General features: G+C 42.4%; 2 protein-coding genes across 2 annotated transcripts in view; one reads left to right on the top strand and one right to left on the bottom strand.

Annotated features, from left to right (window-relative positions):
• RNF10 (ring finger protein 10) overlaps positions 1-17,831 on the top strand; it is a 30,275-nt gene extending 12,444 nt beyond the window's left edge. Inside the window, exons 3-17 of the mRNA XM_064481199.1 lie at positions 814-1,013; positions 1,948-2,038; positions 3,150-3,334; positions 3,414-3,550; positions 6,304-6,464; positions 7,765-7,890; positions 8,143-8,419; positions 8,618-8,751; positions 9,741-9,858; positions 10,100-10,201; positions 11,195-11,350; positions 13,250-13,350; positions 15,913-15,970; positions 16,069-16,227; positions 16,844-17,831. Of these exons, the coding sequence (XP_064337269.1) occupies positions 814-1,013; positions 1,948-2,038; positions 3,150-3,334; positions 3,414-3,550; positions 6,304-6,464; positions 7,765-7,890; positions 8,143-8,419; positions 8,618-8,751; positions 9,741-9,858; positions 10,100-10,201; positions 11,195-11,350; positions 13,250-13,350; positions 15,913-15,970; positions 16,069-16,227; positions 16,844-16,920 (2,082 nt within the window). The 3' untranslated portion in view covers positions 16,921-17,831. The remainder of the gene's footprint in view (positions 1-813; positions 1,014-1,947; positions 2,039-3,149; positions 3,335-3,413; positions 3,551-6,303; positions 6,465-7,764; positions 7,891-8,142; positions 8,420-8,617; positions 8,752-9,740; positions 9,859-10,099; positions 10,202-11,194; positions 11,351-13,249; positions 13,351-15,912; positions 15,971-16,068; positions 16,228-16,843) is intronic.
• A 235-nt stretch (positions 17,832-18,066) lies between these two features.
• On the bottom strand, positions 18,067-20,783 carry POP5 (POP5 homolog, ribonuclease P/MRP subunit). Its single transcript, XM_031442780.2, has 5 exons — positions 20,707-20,783; positions 20,461-20,603; positions 19,451-19,600; positions 19,187-19,270; positions 18,067-19,081 (listed from the first exon to the last, which is right to left on the bottom strand). Exons 1-5 carry the CDS (start codon positions 20,724-20,726, stop codon positions 18,966-18,968), a joined length of 513 nt encoding a protein of 170 aa, XP_031298640.2. The 5' UTR covers positions 20,727-20,783; the 3' UTR covers positions 18,067-18,965.
• Between the last annotated feature and the right edge of the window lie 1,060 nt (positions 20,784-21,843).

Raw genomic sequence — 21,843 nt, forward strand, 5'->3', positions numbered from 1 at the left:
TTTGTTAGCGGTGGAAAAGCCTTGAACAACCTGTGTCCTACACTAAGGCATTATGGTATACCCATATAATATAATGGTGTACAGACACTTAAAGTGCCTGTTTACTAGTATTTAGTGACAGTGCCAAGTGCGTATGACATTAAATGGGAAAGTTACATTAAGAAATGCACTAGCTGACTTAGAGCAGATACCTGTACCACTTTAAATGTTAAAGAGGACCGAAAAAGCCCCAATATGATAAAGATTTCATCTTTGTGTGCAATGATATTTCTCATATGTGATTTCTCGCCCCTTTCTAAACTGTTTCTGAATCTGCTGATTGGGTTTATTTCTGGACACAGAGATTGTCTGCCTACATGTTCTGGTTCTGCCGGTTTTAATTAACAGTGAATAGCAGTGTATGTCTTAGGCGGGAGGTCTCTCGCAGGATCCTGAAGCCTATGGCAGTTAGCAGCTGCCTGCAAGCCACCTCCAGAGTGTAGTTCTACAGACTCACGTTTGCCAGGAACAAACCAGAGAACAAGTAGCTAACAAGAGTGAAGGTGTAGGAGTCTTGTGGGACTGTAGAAAGATTAATCCGTTAAGTAAATCTTTGTATGTTACAAAGCTCTTTTCCCTTCTCCATTTTCATCTAGGTCTTGGGTAGACATTTGCACTACCCCTCCTTAGGAAGATTATTTACTAAATTCAAGCCTATGTCTTATTTAGTTAATATTTTAAGCCATGTAGAGGAGGGGTTGTGCTGGTTTCTGCTGTGAGTCAGTAAGTGTCATCCTAATCTAAAACACCCTGATTCATTCTCATTCTCTCTAGGTAGCAGAGGCTCAACGGGCAGAGTTTAGCCCTGCCCAGTTCTCTGGTCCAAAGAAGATCAACCTGAACCACTTGTTGAATTTCACTTTTGAACCTCGTGGCCAGGCGGGTCACTTTGAAGGCAATGGACATGGCAGCTGGGGGAAAAGGAACAAGTGGGGGCATAAGCCTTTTAACAAGGAACTCTTTTTACAAGCCAAGTGAGTACAGCTCCTCTTAGGAGGAAAGTGAAACTGAGCCTCTGGGCATTTGTGGTGCCTGTTTTAAACTGCTGTGGGAGACAGGCAGAACAGATATTGATCTGGCTCTTTTTCTTTTTCTTTTTTCTCCTTCTCTTTCTCCCTCCCTCCATCCCCCAACCTTCTTTCTTTCTTTTGGCAAGTGTTGAAAACCCATTTTTCAACTTGATGTTCTTGGTGCTTAAACGAATATAATGCTGAAATAAACATTAAAATTAAATAAGGCTTTAGTATCATGATGAGGTAGTAAAAGTGTTCGCTTTGGATTTGGACCCAGATTTGAATCTTGTTTTGGCCTTTGACCTTGGATAATTTGCCTAACTGCTTTGAGATTCAGCTTTTCCTCTATAAACGAGGAGAAATTACTTAGAGAATTGAATGACAAGGAGTGCCTGGCATACATTTGCTCAGATACTGGTCCCTTTCATTTCCTTTTGTGTGGCGTTATTTATAATTTGAGATTTGACCTTGGATCTAGACTGAAGTAACCATTTATTATTTTACATAAACTGGTACTCAGATGATTGAGTGGGAAGTCTTTTCTACTGCCTTGAAGACTAGCTGTGTTCTGAGGGAGGAAATCTGGCTTCCTTCTGGTTGGTGGGGCCATAGTCTGGGTTAATTTTAGTTCAAGGGAGGCCTACAGGTGGCTTGGCTGGGCTTGGAAGCAGAAAAAAGAGAGTTTATGGATTTAGACTCCTGCCTGCTGAATCTTTGGATTCCCTCCAGAGTCAGGGCTTGGAACTGAGGCTGAAGTCCTAGTTCAGTGCTTCACAAGCCATGACTGCTAATGGCCTGCATATGATTTCTAAGTGAAGAAATGATGGATTTCTCCTGAGGGTTTGTTGGTGGATTCTGACAGTCTGCCTTTTCCTTGTCTTCTTCCTGTTTCTAGCTGCCAGTTTGTGGTATCTGAAGACCAAGACTACACAGTTCATTTTGCTGATCCTGATACCTTAGTCAATTGGGACTTTGTGGAACAAGTGGTGAGTGGCTCAGCTAAGCTTATAAGCTGTTAGTGTGAGAAAAAACTAAAGAAAGGGATTGTGGGACACAGCAGCTGTTGGCTGGGTTCACTGCCTATCCCCCTTTCTGCCTGGCCTTGCTGTAGACACTTCCTTGATTTCTCCTGGAGTTCACTTTGTGCTAATTTGCACTGGCTGGTGGGGCTGGGGTGTCGGGGTTCTAATCTATAGGGTGAAAGCAGTTCTACTACCTCCTCCCTCCTGGGGAGAAGTAGCCAGGGCAGTAGGAGAAGTCAGGTTACTCTCCTGACCCCGGATGGGCTCACTACATGGACACTGCTTCATTGGTCGCTGTTTATAGTAATCAGTGTCAGGTTAGGCCTTGGCCTTGTGACAGGTGAATGAGCCACACAGCCGTGCTTCTGTCTAAACCACTGCTGCATTTGTCTTCTGTTGGAGTCGTGGGCTCTAGGGATCCCCTTGTTGTGCGTAGGTTATATGATGTAGAATACCTTTCAAAATGATAGATCCCCAAAGCCTGGACTCCCATTTCTGTGAAAATTCATAAAATTACCTGAGAATGACATAGAAGGCCTATGAAACTGAAGTTCTATATGCATTGGTTTAAAAAAAAAGAGATATATGTAAAATGAAAGTCTCATCTCCTCTGTTGAAAGTTACTGGTATATTACTTCTAGACCCTTTTTATGCCTTTATATATGTGTATATATAAATCATTTTTTATAAATGAGATCATATATTGATTTCTGTCATTTTTTTCCCTTTGGTGTAGAATTCCCCAAAATACCTATGTAGTTTTATTATATTAAACCACTTATTTATTATAGTTTCCTTAATGATTTGCTTAAATTTGCTTTGATATGTTCTGTCAACATATACTTGCAGTGTTGAACAATTTTATGGAGATGTTTTGAGTTAGAGATGTAGAGGGATGAGGATGGAGATGGAAAAGGAGAGGCTTTAACTTTGACAATCCCTAGTTAGTTCTGGAAGCAGTTTAACTTGTGGAGGCATTTTGTTTCGTTGGAGATGGAAATGGAGAGGCTTTAACTTTGACAATCCCTAGTTAAACTCTGGAAGCAGTTTAACTTGTGGTGGCATTTTGTTTCAGCGCATTTGTAGCCATGAAGTGCCATCTTGCCCGATATGCCTATATCCACCTACTGCAGCCAAGATAACTCGTTGTGGACACATCTTCTGCTGGGCATGCATCCTGCACTATCTTTCACTGAGTGAGAAGACTTGGAGTAAATGTCCCATCTGTTATAGCTCTGTGCATAAGAAGGATCTCAAGAGGTAAGATGGAGATACTTGCTAAATTAGACCCCAGTCTGCTAACTCCTTGCTCTGCTACATATAAATGTCCATGTTACAGTGTTGTTGCCACAGAATCACGTCAGTATGTTGTTGGTGATACCATTACAATGCAGCTGATGAAGAGGGAGAAAGGGGTGTTGGTGGCCTTGCCCAAATCCAAATGGATGAATGTGGACCATCCTATTCATCTAGGAGGTGAGTTTGGTTGATTTGGGTGGCAAATAATGGTGGGTACACCCTTTAAGGCTTCTTGAATATATCTGTCTGCTATCAGAAATTTAGCCTTTCAGCAAGCCATTTCTAGCATTTCCAGATTAGTCATAGGATTCCAGTAGGTTAGGTGGAGTTTGCAGAGAGTGGTTTACCTCTTGGTTTCAAGTTTGCCCAGTTGCGGGATGAAAAATTAAAATACATATAAGGTTTTGAATAGTTTCTGGCAGTGTGCTCTGTCTTGGGGATTCCACAGTCGGCCAGTCTTGGCACCTGTCATCAAGAAACTCGGTAGTCTAATAGAAGAGACAAACTGGTAGCCAGGCAATTCGGACATAGAGTGTGGTCAGTGCATACAGTGGGGAAAGTGCAAGGGGCTGTATTTCCTGTATTCCATATGGAAATGAGCATTGGATTAAAGTGGCATTTCAATTTCTGGGCAAAAGAGATTTCTCAATAAGTGGTATTGAAACAGTTGACTCTTATGGAAAAAACCAAAAATAAAATTAGATCTCATACCATTCATAAAAATCAGTTCCTGATGGACTGAAGAGCTAAATGTAACAAAATTCAAAACTTTTAAAAGAAAATATAGGAAAATGTCTTTATAAATTCTCAAAGTTTTTACCTGGATGGATTTTTGAACCTGGCTAAAACTATATAGATGCTATAAGTGAAAAGATTGATTAGTTTGATTTTATAAGAATAAAATCTGACAAGGCTCCTCAAACTCAACAGGTGATAAATAAACTTAGGGGGAGATTTACACATTTAAAATAAAGATTAACATCCAGAACATAGAGGTGTTCTATAGATTAGATTAACAGTCTAGTAGAAATATATGCTAATAAGCACCTGACAAAGCATTTCCTAGAAGGATATCTGAATATCCTCCAAGTGTCTACAGAGGTTTAGCTTTGAATAGAGTTATGCAAATGTGAATCAAAATGCCTATCATAATGACACAAACACACACAAAAGACAAAGCAGATACAGGCATATCTCATTTTACCTGCTTTGCAGATACTGCGTTATTTACAAATTGAAGGTTTGTGGCAACCCTGCGTTGTGAGGTGATTTTTTAGCAGTAAAGTATTTTTTTGGTTTTTTTGGGGGGGGGGTAATGAGATTTATTTATATATTTATTTAAATGGAGGTACTGAGGATTGAACACAGGACCTCGTGCATGCTAAGGATGCGCGTTACCACTGAACTATATCTTCCTCTCCAGCAGTAAAGTATTTTTTAATTAAGGTATCTTTAGACATAATGCTATTGCACATTTAATAGAGTACAGTATAGTGTAAACATAACTTTTAAAAAATTATTTATTTATTTATTTATTTATTTATTTATTTATTTATTTATTTATTTATTTATTTATTTGGAGGAAGGAGGTAATTAGGTTTACTTATTAATTTTTAGAGGGGTTGCTGGGGGTTGAACCCAGGACCTGTGTATGCTGAGCATGTGCTCTGCCACTTGAGCTATATCTTCCTCCCTTAAACATAACTTTTGTATGCACTGGGAAACCCCAGAATTTGTGTGACTGACTTTATTGTGGTTTTCGCTTTATTGTGGTGGACTGCACCTGCAGTATTCCTGAGGGATTCCTGTATTGAGTTTTGGCAGGGGTGGGGAAATGAGTACTCTTGTTCTTGGTAGGAGTATAAATTAGTACAGCCTTTTGTGTATGTGTGTGTGGTGGGGAGATGAGGTAGTATTTAAATAGCATAACTTTGATTTAGTATTTAATCTTAAATATCATAAAGAAATCATTTGTACTAAGGAGCACGTATAAGGATTTTTTTTGTTACAAGGTAATAGAAGTTGTCAATAGCCTAAATACTTCACAAGAAACTTCCTAGAGTATATCATGTTGTCAAACACTATACAGAAGGTAAAAATGAGATCTGTGTGTTAACATTTTGGAAAGATTTTTATGACACACTGAAAAAAAAATTAACTGCAGAACAAAGTTTATAGTTTATCATTTATGGACAAACTTTTTTTTAATGAACACAGATATATAAATATATAGAAAAAGGTTTGAGGGACATACATCCAGATTTGTAAATGTTAATCTCTGCGTGGGTACTAGATTGGGAGAGTGGGAAAACTCAAAAGATAACATAGTCTTAAAGGTTTTTTTGAAGTCCACAAAATACGGGAAAGGGAAGTAAAGGAAATAAATCATCCATGATCCTTTTACCCAGAGGTACCCCAAAATGTTGATTGTAGAGTTTGTTTGTTTGTTTTTTCTATGCATGTATGTTTTTGTGAGATTGGAATTGTTTTCTTGTCTGGCATCTGTCTTTTCCCCATGTAATGTGGGTATTTCTCCATGTCATTAAACGTTTCCTTCTTAGAAAAGCATTTTTAATGTTTGCAGAATTCTTTTTAATGAATATACCATCATGGCACTAACTGTTTCTTTACTGTTGGACGTAGTAGTTGGTTGGAGCTTTTCTGATACTACAGAAAATGCTGTAATTAATGAACATAGTTTCACTGATTATTTTACTACATCTTTGGTGTTTTTAGGATAGATTCCTTGTGTTACGGGGTTAGAGTTACAAACCTTTTGTTAAGGTTATTGCTCAAATTTTTTAAGGGAAAATTGCTAAGTTATTCCATTTTCACCTTAGGAAAAAAGCTGTGTATAAAAGCTCCTATTTAGTCATGCAGTTGTGAGCTTTGAGTTTTGCCTTTTTGTGATCCTGTTGGCTCTCTTGCAGATGAACAGCACAGCCAGTACTCCAAGTTACTGCTGGCCTCCAAAGAGCAGGTGCTGCACCGCGTGGTTCGGGAAGAGAGAGCAGCGCTGGAGCAGCAGCTGGCAGAGGAGAAGCACACTCCCGAGTCCTGCTTTATCGAGGCAGCTATCCAGGAGCTCAAGGTGAGACGACGCTCTTGAAATGGGACGGGTGGTGGGGATTAGTTACTTCAGCCCCACATTTAAGATACTAAGCAGGGAATGGCTGAAAAAGCCGATTTGCTCTGGGCTTTGGTGATACGAGGGAAAGGTTGACCTAGTGGTTTTTAAGTGCTCTCTGGAGCTGAAAGGAGCAAGTCAAAATTATCTTAACAGCTGAGACACTGGAGTTTCTTAGGTTAGCTGTGTTCTTAATTAAGCAAGGTAGGTTTTTTATTTTCTAGGAAAACACTTGAATTTATTTTTGGAGATGTTTTGTGTGAGGGTCATTGTGGAGAAATTATTATGGCCTATTCAACAAGTTCTAGCAATATATGCTGAGGGTTTTGAAGCAGCAAGAATTACTCAAGTAGAGAATTCCTCATGTCCCATATCTTCTACAGTAGGGATTCTTAGGCTTTAACAAGCATCAGGATCACTGGTTTCTGGGCTCCACACCGGGAGATTGATTTAGTAGATCTGGGCTCAGTAAGCACAATAATCTGCATTGGAACAAATTTCAGGGTAATTCTGTTGCTGTGCATCCCCAGATCATGTTTTGAGAATCACTGAGCTATATTAACACAATGAAAGCCCTCGTTTAATGAGTGATTGCCATGTGACAAGCCCTGTGCTAAGGTACTGTGCTTACATTTATCTAACTCCAGCTTCATTTCCTGGTGTGATAGGTAGAACTGTCCCCTTTCACGGATGAGGAAATGGAATCATGGTTTAGGTAATCATACTTACGGACATATAACTAATCTAAGAGGTGAAGTTGGTATCTGAATTCCTATATCTCTGGCTCATGAGTCCTCTTTGAGCAGGGTTCTGTATATTTATGTTTTGTTTTCTTTCTGTAATTCAGCATGTTGGTTCAAATGCATTTCAGGGAGAAGAAAAGCTACACATAAGTAGAGCTGTCTAGGTTGAGGTGGGCCTTGCCCAAAGCCTTGCCTCCTGCACTGGGGGTGCTCTGTCTAAGCATAGTTTGTAAAAATCAGGTGACTAGTTCTGTGTTCTTGGATTTCTGTTCAGGAAGTTTTTGTGCAGTGTTGTCATTATTCTTGTCAGATGCTCAGCAGAATACCATCCCATTTTAGTACTATTTGCTTTTTGTTTCCTTTTTCTCTTAAAGATTGAGAAGAATTTTAAGTACTTAGTTTTTTCCTTGTTGCCTTTTAACTTTTGCTTCTTTTGAGAGAGGCCATTGTAAGCTTTTGCCCTTCAAACCTAGTGTGTTTCTGGAAACTTAGCTTTCTCTGATTTTCTGTCTGGTGTCTAGACTCGGGAAGAGGCTCTGTCAGGACTGGCTGAAAGCAGAGGGGCGGTCACCGGTGCCGTGGCTGCTCTGGAACAACTGGTGCTGATGGCTCCCTTGGCAAAGGAGTCCGTTTTTCAACCCAGGAAGGTTAGTGTCGCTGTTACAGACTTAATGGCTGCCGTTCCTCAGATGCTGCTATTGAGCTGGTGGGCATTGTTGTGAGGTCTGAACTTCTGGGGGAGAAGAGGGAACTATGAGTATTTCCTATGAGCTTATCAGTTCTTCCCCTGTGGTGTTAAATCAGTGACCGTGACAGCTAAGATAAACCTCAAGAGAGCTTGGTTCCTGTGCCTGCCTTTGCCACATGTACTTTCTGTGACCTATAGTTTGTCCCAACAGGGTGTGCTAGAGTATCTGTCTGCTTTCGATGAAGAAACCAACGAAGTTTGTTCTCTGGGCTCTCCTCCTCGTCCTGTTGCTCTCCCTCTGGTAGAGGAAGAAGAAGCAGTGTCTGAACCAGAGCCCGAGGGGTTGTCAGAGGCCCGTGATGACTCAGAGTTAGCAGAAGACAATCTTGGAGAGGGGACCATTTGTACTGAGTCCAGCCAGCAGGAACCTATCACCAAACCGAGCGCCACACACCTGGGCAGCTCTCCTTGTTACTACTTCTACCAGGGTGAGTCTCCCTGAGCAGGAGGGCAGGGCTGCTGCTTAGTGGTTCAGAGAAGAGATCAGGCTCTCTAAGCAGGAGGAGGCATTGCCACCAGATCCTGGGCCCTTGGGTCCTTTGAGCCTTTCGGGTTGGGGAGGGAGAGGAGGGCCCTGACTTGAGGGCTGGCCAAGACTGTGGTGTGACAGAGCCACTTGTCTCCAGCGGAGGACGGGCAGTACATGTTCCTGCACCCTGTGAACGTTCGCTGCCTCGTGCGGGAGTATGGCAGCCTGGAGCGGAGCCCTGAGAAGATCTCGGCAGCAGTGGTGGAGATCGCTGGGTACTCCATGTCGGAGGTAGGGCTGGCGCGGGTCGGGAGCAGCACTGACATAATCTCTCTGTGGTGGGTCTGGCCGGTCCCCGTCCCCAGACTTCCAGGCCTTTAGTGGTTGTGTTTTTAAGTCTTTCTGTCAAGTGATGGAGCCTGTGAGTTTTTAAAAAGTTAAATGGTGCTCCCTCACTGTGCTGGGGTTCTGTTATCTCGGTCACTACTGCTCTCTGCATCACAGGTTCATCTACTGTGGTTTGAGAATAGTTATCTCCTACTTTCATTTGAGATGAATTTGTTTTTTGTTTCTCTTTCTCCTCCTTGCTTGCGAGAAATGGCCAAGAAAACATAAAGTCCTTGGAAGCTTGAAGCTAGTTTACATAAACTGGAAATGAATTTCTGGCTTAGCAGATACCCATGAATTATTTTCTGATAATTTACATATGTGAATTTTTGCCCTTTGAAAGTTACCATTGTATTGATCACAAATTTGTTTTAAGTCTCAAATTTACTCTTTCAGTACTCTAGCCTTTGCATTAGAAATGCAGAAAAAGAATAAAAAAAATTACATTGATGGGCTTCTTTTTTTTTTTCCAACTGTTTTAGGCCAAGCTTCATTCAGTAGGGAAATCTGCTTTATCTGCCTTCCCAGTTATCATTAATTCTGTCAGTGGTTTCTAGATGTTTTTGCCAATAATAACTGTTCCTTATTCCCTCCTGTCAGCTGTGGACCCCCAGAAAATCAGAAACAGCTGATCAGCTTTAGCTTATTCATTACCAGTCTCCATTCATTCATTTGCAGCACAAACCAAAAACTGCTTTTGGTTGCTTTTTCTACCTTATTGTAGGTTGATTGACAATTCTGTTCGACTTTTCAAAATGTTGACAGCTTGAGCACTACTCGTTGAGCCCCAGTGCCAGCTGAGCGTGTGTGTATACTGCCGGATATCTGGGGTGGGAACCTCTGCTCTGAGTTAGACCTGATCTTGGTTAAGTGTGGTCCCTTTTCTGTTGTAGGATGTTCGACAGCGTCATAGGTACCTCTCTCACTTGCCCCTCACCTGCGAGTTCAGCATCTGTGAACTGGCTTTGCAGCCTCCTCTAGTCTCTAAGGAAACCCTAGAGATATTCTCAGGTGAGAATGCCCCTACTTTGCTTCTCTTTATAGTGGATTCAGGGAGTCTTGTGACAAGAAATCCAGTGTAGAGGAATTAAGAAACTGTGTCATGAGTCTCAGAACCTCCGATGTACTCCATTCATCCAGTGCAGCTGGGCCAACTCATGTTCCCAGCTATGAGTTAGCTACTCGTTAGCTGGGAGGACTTAATAGCCATGTTGTCCTGGCTTTGCCTTCTCACAACCTCACCAACCCACAGATGACATTGAGAAGAGGAAACGTCAGCGGCAGAAGAAGGCCCGGGAGGAATGCCGCCGAGAGCGCCGGATTGAGATGGAGGAGAACAAGAAACAGGGCAAGTGTAAGTTTAAGAGCTCTCATTGTTGATAAGCTGTGCATCATTGTAAGAGGCCCCCGTGCCTGGCCCAGGAGCCACACTGCTTAGGGTCACATCCCAGCTCCGCCACTTGCTTTCTTCAACTCTTAAATGTGTGTTGTGAGAGTACCTCCTTAGTAGGCTTATTTGAGAGTTAATGAGTTAATGCTGGTCCAAGTGCATAGAACACAGTAAGGAGTAAGACTGAATTCATCCTTGGCATAGTGGGTAAAAAAACCGGGGGGTAGGTGGAGGGAATTAGATCTGCTGAATGCTGGGGATAATTGTCCCATGTGCTCTCTGGATAGATTAAGCCTCACCTTTGACTCTCTGGGGACATCTATACGTAGCATGTCAGCCAAGAGAGTCTGAAATAGTAGAAAACTACTGATAAACTAGAAAATACATGCAGGAAATTGGATTTGAGCTCTTTCATTACCAGATCTTTTGATCTGGTTCTCCAGTGTAAGCTTCACTGAACCCAGGAGATTACTGTGACATGAGGGCCTAGTTAGCTTCTGGAAGACAAAGAATTGAGGCTAGGGAAAGGACTTAGCTATTTTGACTTGATACGGTATGGTAAGCATAAATTTTACTTCTTCAACTGGGATAGGTATATAGCTGGGATCCCACTGCTGTGTAGCTGTTTGGCACAAGTCCTAAACATTTGAGAAAACTAATGTTTCAGAAACAAAGCTTTTTAAACTTTTTTATTACGGAGCTGTTCAAATACAAGTGTATACAATAGTATAGTAAACTCCCAGGTTTATCACCCAGCTTCAACTAGGAATAGTTAGAACAAGCTTTTTGTACTAGAATAAAAACATACTGTAAAGTGAGTTATTATAAGTTTGAGTTTTAAAGCTTCTGTCTGCATCCCTCAGACCTGTGGGGGGTTCATATTGGCTGTCCACAACTGTGGGGAAAGCTTTGAGGAATTCTATAAATGGGCCTACCGTTCTCATCTTTCTTTTGCAGACCCAGAAGTCCACATTCCCCTAGAGAATCTACAGCAGTTTCCTGCCTTCAATTCCTATACCTGCTCCTCCGATTCTGCTTTGGGTCCCACCAGCACTGAGGGCCATGGGGCTCTCTCCCTTTCTCCTCTTAGCAGAAGTCCAGGTCCCCAAGCAGGTAAATAAAGTTGGGATGAAGAACGAAGTTGACTACCAGACCTTAAGCAAAACCGTAATGTCTGAATTTAACAACCCTGACCTACTTGGCATGGTGGGGTCTTTGGGTGACTACCCTTATTTGGGTAGTTAATATATTCCTGAGCTATATCAGATTCTTGCCATTTGATTCACCTTTCCCATTGACTGTACTGACTACCTGATGCCCTGCTAGCTTCTTAAAACTTCAGGGTAGCTCATACGTCAGGGTGGTTAAACCTAGATTTTTCTTTGCAATCCAGCTGTTTTATTTATATTTTCTACCTTTGAGGTACTCTGCCTTAGACATAGTAAACATCTTCATATGTGTCTTCTATTGTACATCGTTTATAATAGGGTAAAAAAAAAAACCAAGCTATTACGTCTACTGGTAAGGGAAATGGCTAAGTTATAGCATTTATACTATGAAATTCTTTACACCTATTGAAAAAAGAAATAGCTTTCTTCATGAACTAATGGGTAGACCTTTAAGGTTAGAGAAAGTTGTAGAACAAGACAAAATATGATTAAAAAAACTTTTGGGTTAAAAAAAAAACCCACATAAAACATAAGCTCTTCAATATGTGTTTGTATATCTATAAATATATAGAAAAATATTGGGATGATTGTGTTCCAAATTGGTAACAGTATTCCACTCTAGGGAGTGAGATTAGAATTGAGAGGTTGTTCAAAGAGGCCTCCAGTCTTTTAAAAAATTTTTTTTCTTAGATATGTACAGAGAGTATATTAAAGTGTTATGAAATTAAACACTTAAAAAGAGTTACTATAATTTCAGAGAGCTGTCTTTTCTGATCTTCATCTAGCTGGCAGATAGTATGTATGTATGTATGTATGTATTTATTGGCAGATAGTTTTTGATCCTTAAAATTTATTTTTGTGAGGCGTTTTAAACAAAGTGTCCAAGATTAGAATATTTAAAACTCTTGGTGACCCTTGTGATCATATGCCTATCATTTTGCAGATAAGGAGCCCAGGACTAAGTCAGGCACTTGGTTATTGGCAGGGACTGGGACTAGAATCTGGATCTTGAGGGCTGCACAACCATTATGCTCTTCAGTTTAACTGAGAAGAGAGCTGCTATACAAAGAAACATGGCAAAACGTTGACTATTGACTACATCATCTGTGATCTAAAGATTGTATTTCCATATACTAACTTTTCCTGAAGGTCTATGGGCTCTAATGTATTTAGACAAGAGTACTCGGATGGTCCTAGGAAGAAAAGTACCACACGGCCCTAGCTGACTACGTACAGAAGGGCCTCTGCTGGGAGAGTGAGTAGGCCTCTCCTTCCCAGCAGTGATCAGGGCAGTGGGTAGACTGATAGGTGGGAAATGTTCAACTCCAGGTTAGAAAGGATGGAGAAGACTATTACCTAGGGAGTATCGGGGGAAAGCTTGCATCTTGCTGGATTTTGTTGATGTGTGTGTTTTGGATTCTAACTGAATATTCCCAGGTCATAGACATCTGCTGTATGGAACAGAAAGGCTGTCCTGACCTTGTTTTCTATCTTTTTTTTTTTGGAGCCTTTTCATCCAAATAAAACTGGTCCATCGCAGTCCAATACCTAAACCTTGAGAGGTGGCTGATTTGGAAATGGTTTTTCTTACTCTGGGAATAGATTTTGCTATGCCTTCTAGCCCGAAACTTTTCTTTCTCTCTAATGATCATTGGTGTGAATAATAGGCCATGTTCTTGGTTTTATAAGAACATGGCAGAGTGGACGTCGGACCAGGGTTAGCTTTTTGAGGCAGGGTTGGTAATTACCCAGACTTGATTCAGGGTTCATCTCTTCTCTTATTAACAGGACAGTAACTCTTTGGAACTTGACTTGTATAATCAAGTTTCTGGTTTCCTTTCAGACTTTCTGCTGACCCCTCTGTCACCTACTGCCAGTCAGGGCAGTCCCTCATTCTGCGTTGGGAGTCTGGAAGAAGACTCTCCCTTCCCTTCCTTTGCCCAGGTAAATCCTTTGCTTGTGAAGCAGCCCAGGGGTATTTAACGTGAACTCTGCTACTTGTTCTTTCTGGAAATCCCTGTCGGAGATGGGGAGACTTACAGGCTAATGTTGCACTGAGTCTTAATAATCCCAGAATTCTTTTTTAAGAGGGAAGCTCATGGATTTAGTCTCAGATATTGCTGTAGACTTATCAAGGAAAGAAGCCAAGAGTAGCTGAGGGAGAATCAGAGTTTTAATTATTTAACACATCATTAGATACTTGTGAACTGAGCACCGTTCTAGGGGCTGGGAATAGGTCAGTCAACTTTAACTGGTCCCTGGGTTCTAGGATCTCTGATTCAGGTGGTATCTGTTACATACAATAATCCATTCCTCTTCACTTTGGGAAGGGAAAGGTTGTCTTGGTTATCTGGTAACTAGCCAAACCAGCTTTCTTGGGGAGCTAGGTTGGAGGGAAACTAGGCTAGTGAGATTTGATGTCAAATCACTATTAATCTTTAAAACAACAAGCAAACACTCAGCATTCCTGCATTCAGATAACTGAGGAAGATGGACAGACAGCTGGACAAGCACCCTCATAAGAAGAAGTTGGTGTTAACTTCTTTGGGGCTAGTTTGGAATCATTAGCTTAACAGTTCTTTACAGCAGTTGATATGGATGTTTCTCACATACAAATGGCAGTTTGTTCTGAGAAATAAGCAGGAATTGAACTTTGGTGAGGAGAGTCCTTGAAGTCAAGGAGGATGAAATAATTGTGAGCAATCCTGAAAATGAACTGCTAGGCTTCAGGGGTTATAAGCAAGTGGTTCCCAGGAATTAGGTCAGTGCCTAGGTTGTTGTTTTTTTTTTTTTTTTTAGCTAGGTTTTACTGCCATTGCTTTTTTCAACTTTATATTTTTAAAAATGTTAAACTTAAAAGGTTGAAAGAATAGTATAATGAACACTCATATCCTTCACCTAGATTCACCAGTGGTTACTATTTTGCTGTATTTACTTTCTCTTTTTTCTGCATTGAAGATAAGTTACAGACCTCATGAATGACGCTTCACCACTAAATTCTTGGAAAATACATTCCTCCAAAATGACATTCTCCTATATAACCACAAATATCGGTATCACATCAAAGACATTACCTGATTTAATATTATCTAAGCAAAGATTTCTGTTTTCCCATTTGTCTCAGTATCCTGTATTCTTTTCAGTCAGTCTAATCAAAGATTATTATCTGCATTTAGTTTGTCATCTCTTCAGTTTCCTTTGACCCATAACAGTTCCAACAAGGGGTCGAGGTACAGCTCAGTGGTAGAGTGCATGCTAGGCACAAGGTCCTGGGTTCAATCCCCAGTATCTCCATTAAATAAATAAAAAACCTAATTACCTCACCCCCAAAACAAAACAAAACACCCAGAAAACAAACATAACAGTTTCTCAGGCTTCTGTTTGTTTTTTTGCCTGTGGCATGGATATTTTTGAAGCACCCAGCCCAGTTATTTTATAGATTGTCCTATAGTTTGGATTTGTCTCGTTGTTTCTTTATAAGTGGATTCAGGTTAAACATTTAAACATTTTTGGCAAGAATAAAGCACAGGTGATGTATTTTAATGAACTTCTAAGAGTAAGGTGATTCGGATGTCATGCTGTTAGACCCCAAACTCCCAGGGACCAAAGGAGCAGATCGTCAAAGTGGTGCTCAGTGAAGAATGGTTGTCAGTGAAATCAACATCTGCTGTTTGAACTCATCTTGTGTAACATTGAAGCCTCACTTTGGGACACATACTGTGACAGGCATTCCTACTAGAATCTTGTGGGGCTTGTCTCTTGGTGTTTTTCCAGGAATAAAATTCCCCAGGCTCTGAGTGGCCTCTTGTGTCTGGCAAGTGGGACTTAAGAGTGGCACTCGGCAGTTACAAAGCTGGCCTTGGCCAAGTGAGATGAAAAAACTCACTCAGGGGCAGGAGAGATTGTTCTCATTTTATTGTGTACTTGCTGGAATCTAGGCTGTGGCTGGATCTAAAAGTTAATAATTAAGGATCTATTGGAAAAGCAAAGACTAAAAGGTAATTACAAGGGCTGTGGAGCAGTTTCAGGGTAAAGTTAAGTTGCTTTTCATGGCCTTGAATAGCTGAGATTTGATAGCTAGCTGGTTTGTTTTAAAATTGGAGGGTCCTGCACACTCCTTATTCCAAGAGGTTGATGATTTTAGGGGTCTCAAGAACAGTAGGAAAGCCCTGTCAGAAGCAGGGAATGACACAAAGACAAGATTCCCAGCTTGAGAATCTAAGTATGAATCTCTTGTGCTGCCTTTGCAATATTCTTTTCCTGTTTCCTGAGGAATGAAACAGCTCTGGTTTCCCACTTTGTGGGTTTCACTGCCAGTTCCATTGGTCAGGATATCAAGGACATGACCAAAACAATGTGTTAAGGAGAGAAGTATCTAGAAAATCTTTTTTGCAGAGGTGGTAGTTGATTCTTTGTCTCTCTAAGCAGCTAATGTCAAGGCAGAAGTCTGGAAAAGAAAAGGTCATTTACTTAAATTCTTTTTCCCCCCCTTTCCCTCCTTGGCAGATGTTGAGAGTTGGAAAAGCAAAAGCAGATGTGTGGCCCAAAACTGCTCCAAAGAAAGGTGAGAATGGCCTTCTGGTTAAGGGGAAATTTGGCCCCTTTCAGAAAGTAAAAGGCTCTGGAGTTACTTCTGCAATTTTAACACTGGTATTTTTCTAGATGAAAACAGCTTAGTTCCTCCTGCCCCTGCGGACAGCGATGGGGAGAGTGATAACTCAGACCGTGTTCCTGTGCCCAGTTTCCAGAATTCCTTCAGCCAAGCTATTGAAGCAGCCTTCATGAAACTGGACACGCCAGCTACTTCAGATCCCCTCTCTGGTAAAGGCACAGAAGTGGGGTGCTCAGCTCAGGTGTCATTCCCTCCTGGGTCCAGTGGCAGATGTCACTCATCAGTCGGCACTTTTCCCTCCGACCCTCTCGGCTCACATTCTAGTGTCAACTCACATTGTCAGATATAGCACCCTTTTGCCACCCAGGTAAATCCTTGAGGCCTTGATGTGAAATTCTGAGTTCTTTTTAAACCGTCTTAAGACACAGTGGTGGAGGATAGATTTAAGAATCCTGAGTTGGTGAGGGTGGCTAATGGGTGGAGATAGGCTTGAGGCCCACCCCACTCTGGTGTTCATGACTAGGTGGGAACAACACTGACGTTGATGGTGTGCTTCCCGTGTGCCTAACATTGTGCTAATTTTATTCTCCCAATACCCATATTAAAATGGGTATAACTCACATCACAGACGAGAAACTGGTCTAGGGATGTAAGTGCCGTGCCTGCAGACAGAGGCTCAGGGTACGGAAGGACTGGTATCTGAATCCAGACAGTCCAGCTCCAGAGCGTGCACTTCTAACTGCCTCTCTGACTCTCAGTAATGAAAACTGGCCGGGAGACAAGAGGATGGCATTCTAAGCTAAGCTCTTTCTGTTTTCTGTTTAGAAGAGAAAGGAGGAAAGAAAAGGAAAAAACAGAAACAGAAGCTCCTGTTCAGCACCTCAGTCGTCCACACTAAGTGACACTACTGGCCCAGGCTACCTTCTCCATCTGGTTTTCTTTTTTTGTGCGCTTTTGTTTTGCTGCTGTAATTTTTAAGTATTTGAGTTTGAACAGATTAGCTCTGGGGGGAGGGGGTTTCCACAGTGTGAGGGGGAACCAAGAAAATTTTAAATACAGTGTATTTTCCAGCTTCCCATCTTTACACCAAAATAAAGTATTGACACGCACAAGAGATCTCTTCCTGCCAAGGTTTTTAGTTTGTTGCCAGGTTAGTCTTTTTGACCCACGTGTAATTAGTTTTTCTCAACTCAGAGTAAGTTTGAGTCCCCCCAGCATCCCTTGGAGCAGCCTAGCCCAGCCCAGAGTGTTCAGTGCTCTGCTGTGACATCATGTGTGAGAGCATCACGCTTTCAGCACACCTTATTGGCGTGTCTTTTAAACACATTTGGATCTTTTCTATCTGTTCCATTCTCTTGTTAAAGAAACAGGGATGGGAATAAAATGGATTTAGGACACCCAGCTTGAATTGCAGTTTTTCTTCTGACAAAAGCCAGGCTGTGGTGTCAGATCTGGGTTGCACTAGCATGTGTGATGGTGGACAGTTCTGCCTCCTAATGTGGCTTCTGTTTGGCAAGGAAAGCTGTAACTGTCACTGACTAAGGAAGCCCTGGCAACCTTTAGATCAAGCTTGTTTCAAGAGACAGTGGCCTGAATTATAGGAACAGAGGAGTCTGTCACACCAGGAGGCAGAGCAGGACAGGTTCAAAGAGCAGTGTGGGTTGCCCACTGCCTCCCTGTTTTCTAGAGTAGTTTTATGCATTGGTTTGAGCTGAATTTGAGTGATGTGAGTTATTTTGTTGCTTAATAAAGTGACCTCTAGGTGTAATAGAATATGAAGGCAAATAGTTGCAATAAATCACTTGCACAAGCATTGTGAGCTTTCTGGTTTCTTTAAGATTATTATAGGTCAGCTAGATGTACAATACTTTAAGTTAAAGTAACAGCTTTCGTGAGCTTGAGCAACTCTGCTCCCCTGGAGTAATGCCTTTCCTAGTGTCAGGCCTAAAGGGTTCTCAAGCTGGGCTTCGCTCTAACTTGCCATTCTTAAAGGGAAGAGGTTCAGAAGTCCTGGGTCAGGAACTCTCCTGGGTAGATGAGGGGGCACGTGAAGCAAAAATTACAAATCTTTATTGAATGTGTAAGAGAAAGAGACTTTGAGTGACATCCATTTTTTTGAGGAGAAAATTGATATTCAAAATGTCTTTTACTTTAAGTAGCAGATCAAAACTGATCCCAAGTCTCTGGTCCCTCCTGATTCCTGTGGATATGGCAGTCTCGCCTGCCTCAGGTGCCAGGCCAGTACAAGGCAGCAGGGGAGGGTAGAACTGCAGAAAACTGCCACAGGCTGGCAGCTGCTGCTTGGCTGTGTAATAACGAGGTCAGGTGAGGGTAGTTTTTTTCCCGACTCAGGAGTGCAAGAACTGCATTTTTGTCAGGTTACCTGATTAAATATTGGCGAGGTAGCCGGTATTTTTAAGGCCGAATGGGTAAGTATTGAGACCAGCTACAGATCTGTGCCAGTTTAGCTGCTGTGTCTCACTAAAACTGCTACTACTCTAAGAAATCTGGCTGGCTTAGGGCCCGTCCCAGGGGCTGGGGGTACAGGGTCTCAACTGTGAGGCTTGCATCTAGTATCACATAGAGAGAGCCAGTCTTTTCACCAAGGCTAGGGGTAGACTTGGCCAAGCATGAACTTCATTCATATGCAGGCTAAATGCTACAGAAGCCAAATACATTTATTAAACCTGCTCTCAGCCAGGCAAATAGATACAAAGATGTCTATAACTATAGGGGGTTCACAACCTGCAGAACCACTTAACCAGGCAATGGTGGGTAAAGGTGTCTTCAGTTAGTTTTAAGCAAATAAGCCCTTTCTGAACTAGTAACTTGACTTCTGGTCACTAGTCCTTCAGTTTGAGAATTGTAGAAGACGCTGCTGCCTTCTAGAACGTCCTGTTGCAAGAAGTGGACCCCGAGGCTTGGGCACAGTGCAGCCTGCAGAGGTTCACTCCATTGCCCCAGCAGCCTCCTCACCACCACTATCTGAAAGCTCCTCCCCAGCTGATTCCTCCTCCAGGAAACAGCTTCTTGTGACAGACTTCTGGATAGCTTCCCGCTCTCCTGGAGAAAGAACACGGGTGATTAAAGACGTCTTTGGGAGTGACCTCATTCAGCGGGAGGAGGAGGCAGGCAGTGCTCAGTAGGCACTGGGCTAGTGTGGCTCACCTTCATCAGTGCAGTTCTGCAACAAGATCAACAGCTGTCTCCTGTTGTACTGAATCAGGAACTTCTGACATGTTCTAATTGTACCTGGCACATGAAAGAGCTTTGTGGTCAGCTTGTGAAAGGTATCTGCCTCAAAGTTGTTCAGAGCTAAGGAAAGGTATCTTGTTCTTGGGAGGAGAGCAGGAAGACCTACCCACTACTAGAGACTGAACTCTGAACCTATTACCTATTGGAAACCAGTGGCCACATCACATGCACCCCTACCTCCGACATGTAAGGTGTTGAGGAAACACGGGTAACGGTGTCCTTTGTTCTCCAAGCATGTGATGAAGGGAAGAGCTGACCACACCAGTCGGTAGAATTCCTTTCGGCATCGAAGTAGCACTATTCCGGTATAGGCATTGAGGTATCGCACTACAGTGAGGGAAAAAAAAAAAAGATCATTTTGGGAAACTTTGGATTCCCAGGAGAAGATTTAAAACCTTAGGGTAACTGAGAGGCATGTGCCAGAGACTATTGAAGGCTGTGGGACTTGGGATGCATCACTGAGTAAAATCTGATTCCTGAAGGCAAAACAAAATTTACGAAAGACCTTTATGGAAGAGGGATAAACATCATCCAGTGCCTTTCAAGCCGCTCAGAACTGATGAATAAATTTAGAGTTTAAAATGCTCTTCTAACCCACTGACTAGTCAATACACTTGACTGAAAAACAAATCGTTCTGCATCTGGGCTACGTAGGTTCTTGTAGCAGCCAGTTGAGTCTCACCTGGCATAGAAGAGTTGTGCCTGTGTGCACTGTCTCCTCCAGGATTCAGTTTCCGGCATATGGTAGAAGAGGGAATGAATTTAGATAGTGTGGCTGTCGAGAGGGCCACTTGCGTTTATATACACACATACCTTTTTTTTTAATTTTCAGGAGTAATTTTGACTTATTTTTTCCATATGATGTCAATGTAACCAGGCAAATAATTTACTCAGAACTATACAGGGCTAACCTTATTTGACTCTCACCATCCTATTAAATCAATCACAACCCCCAATATACACATATCAAACAGGTACAGGGGATTCTTGTCCAAAGTACCATTGCTTGCTGCTCTCGGCTCTCCACCTAACTTTGGACACGCCCAGACCTCGGGCTCAGGGTCCGAGACGCCTAAAGAGGACGACTTCTTACAGGGGATGATGCACAGGGCTTGACAGCTCGTGCCCCTTCCTTCTCTCCCCGCCCTTTGGCCCCCGCCCCGCCCAGTTCCACGGCACCCTCGCACCTGCGAAGCCGATGGAGCACGCAGCCGCGCCGAAAGTGCCGTGCATGCGGGCGATCGTGTCCCGTACCAGGCCGCCCAGCACTCGGTCCTCCAGATTCAGGCGGCAGCGGGGGTCATCCGACACCACTTCGCAGAGTAGGTACCTGCGGCGGGCGAGAGGGAGATGAAGGCGGGGTCGGGGCCGGGGTCGGGGCCGGGGCCGGGGCCGGGGCCAGGGCCGCCGGAACTGGGCAAGAAGCTGCTTACCTGTGTTTGAACCGCACCATGGCCGCCTCCGCGTTCAGCGGCCCGATGAGCAAACCGGAAATCTGCCTTCTAGCGGGCGGCCAATGGGAAGTTGGCCTAGCAGCCATTCAGAGAGGGAGGCGGAGCTAGAGTGTAGGAGGAGCCCCGTGTCAGTATCCGGGCTCCGCCCTTCTCAGCTTGCGGAGCGCGCACGTCCTGCTCAGACCCACGGTCATTTAACTTGGGGGCTGAGCTCCACTTGTGTCTGTGACGGGTGGGTTGTGACCCGCGCCGGAGTTTGCAATACTGTGTAGGACGCAGATGCTCGGCATTTGGAGTCTCCGGGACGTTTACCTTCTATTACCTTGTGACACAGTCATGTGTGCACTTAACATTTTCTCTCCAAACTGGACAGTGGAAGTTTTGAGGGCAAGACGTTGCCCTAACAGACCAGGGATTGACACAGGGGAAACTGGACCCTTATTTTTAGTTTATAGCTCGGTTTAATTAAGTAATTATTTTAAATTTTAAATTGAAGTACAGTTGATTTATAATTTGCATTAGTTTCAGGTGTACAGCAAAGTCATTCAGACATATATATATATATTTTCATCATTATGGGTTATTACAAGATATTGAATACAGTTCCCTGTGCTATACAATAAATCCTTGTTGCTTATCTGTTTTATATATAGTGGTGGGTATCTGTTAATCCCATACTCCTAATTTATCCCTCCCCACCCCCTTTCCCCTTTGGTAACCATGAGTTTGTTTTCTGTCTGTGTGTTTGTTTTGTAAATAAATTCATTTGTGTAATTTTTTAGAGTCCACATTATAAGTGGTACCATATAACAGTTGTCTTTGAGTTACTTCACTCAGTATGATAATCTCTAGGTCCATCCATGTTGCTGCAAATGGCAATATTTCATTCTTTTTTTTTAAGGCTGAGTAATAGTCCATTGTATATGTATATGCCACATCTTTATCCATTCATCTGTTGATGAACACTTAGGTTGCTTCCATGTCTTGGCTATTGTAAATAGTGCTGCTTGAACATTGGGGTTCATGTATCTTTTTGAATTAGAGTTTTCATCTTTTCTGGATGTATGCCAAGAAGTGAGATTGCTGGATCATATAGTAGCTCTATTTTCAATTTTT

Source organism: Camelus dromedarius, chromosome 31, assembly GCF_036321535.1.
Source record: "Camelus dromedarius isolate mCamDro1 chromosome 31, mCamDro1.pat, whole genome shotgun sequence".
Lineage (NCBI taxonomy): Eukaryota > Metazoa > Chordata > Mammalia > Artiodactyla > Camelidae > Camelus > Camelus dromedarius.

Excerpts from the sequence above, each read along its gene's own strand:
- POP5 (XM_031442780.2), bottom strand. The coding sequence starts at position 20,726 with ATGGTGCGGTTCAAACACAG. Across the intron at positions 19,601-20,460 it reads GTGCTCCATCGGCTTCGCAG|TGCGATACCTCAATGCCTAT; the intron begins GTGCGAGGGTGC and ends CCCTCACTGTAG. Across the intron at positions 19,271-19,450 it reads CAACACCTTACATGTCGGAG|GTACAATTAGAACATGTCAG; the intron begins GTAGGGGTGCAT and ends TTCATGTGCCAG.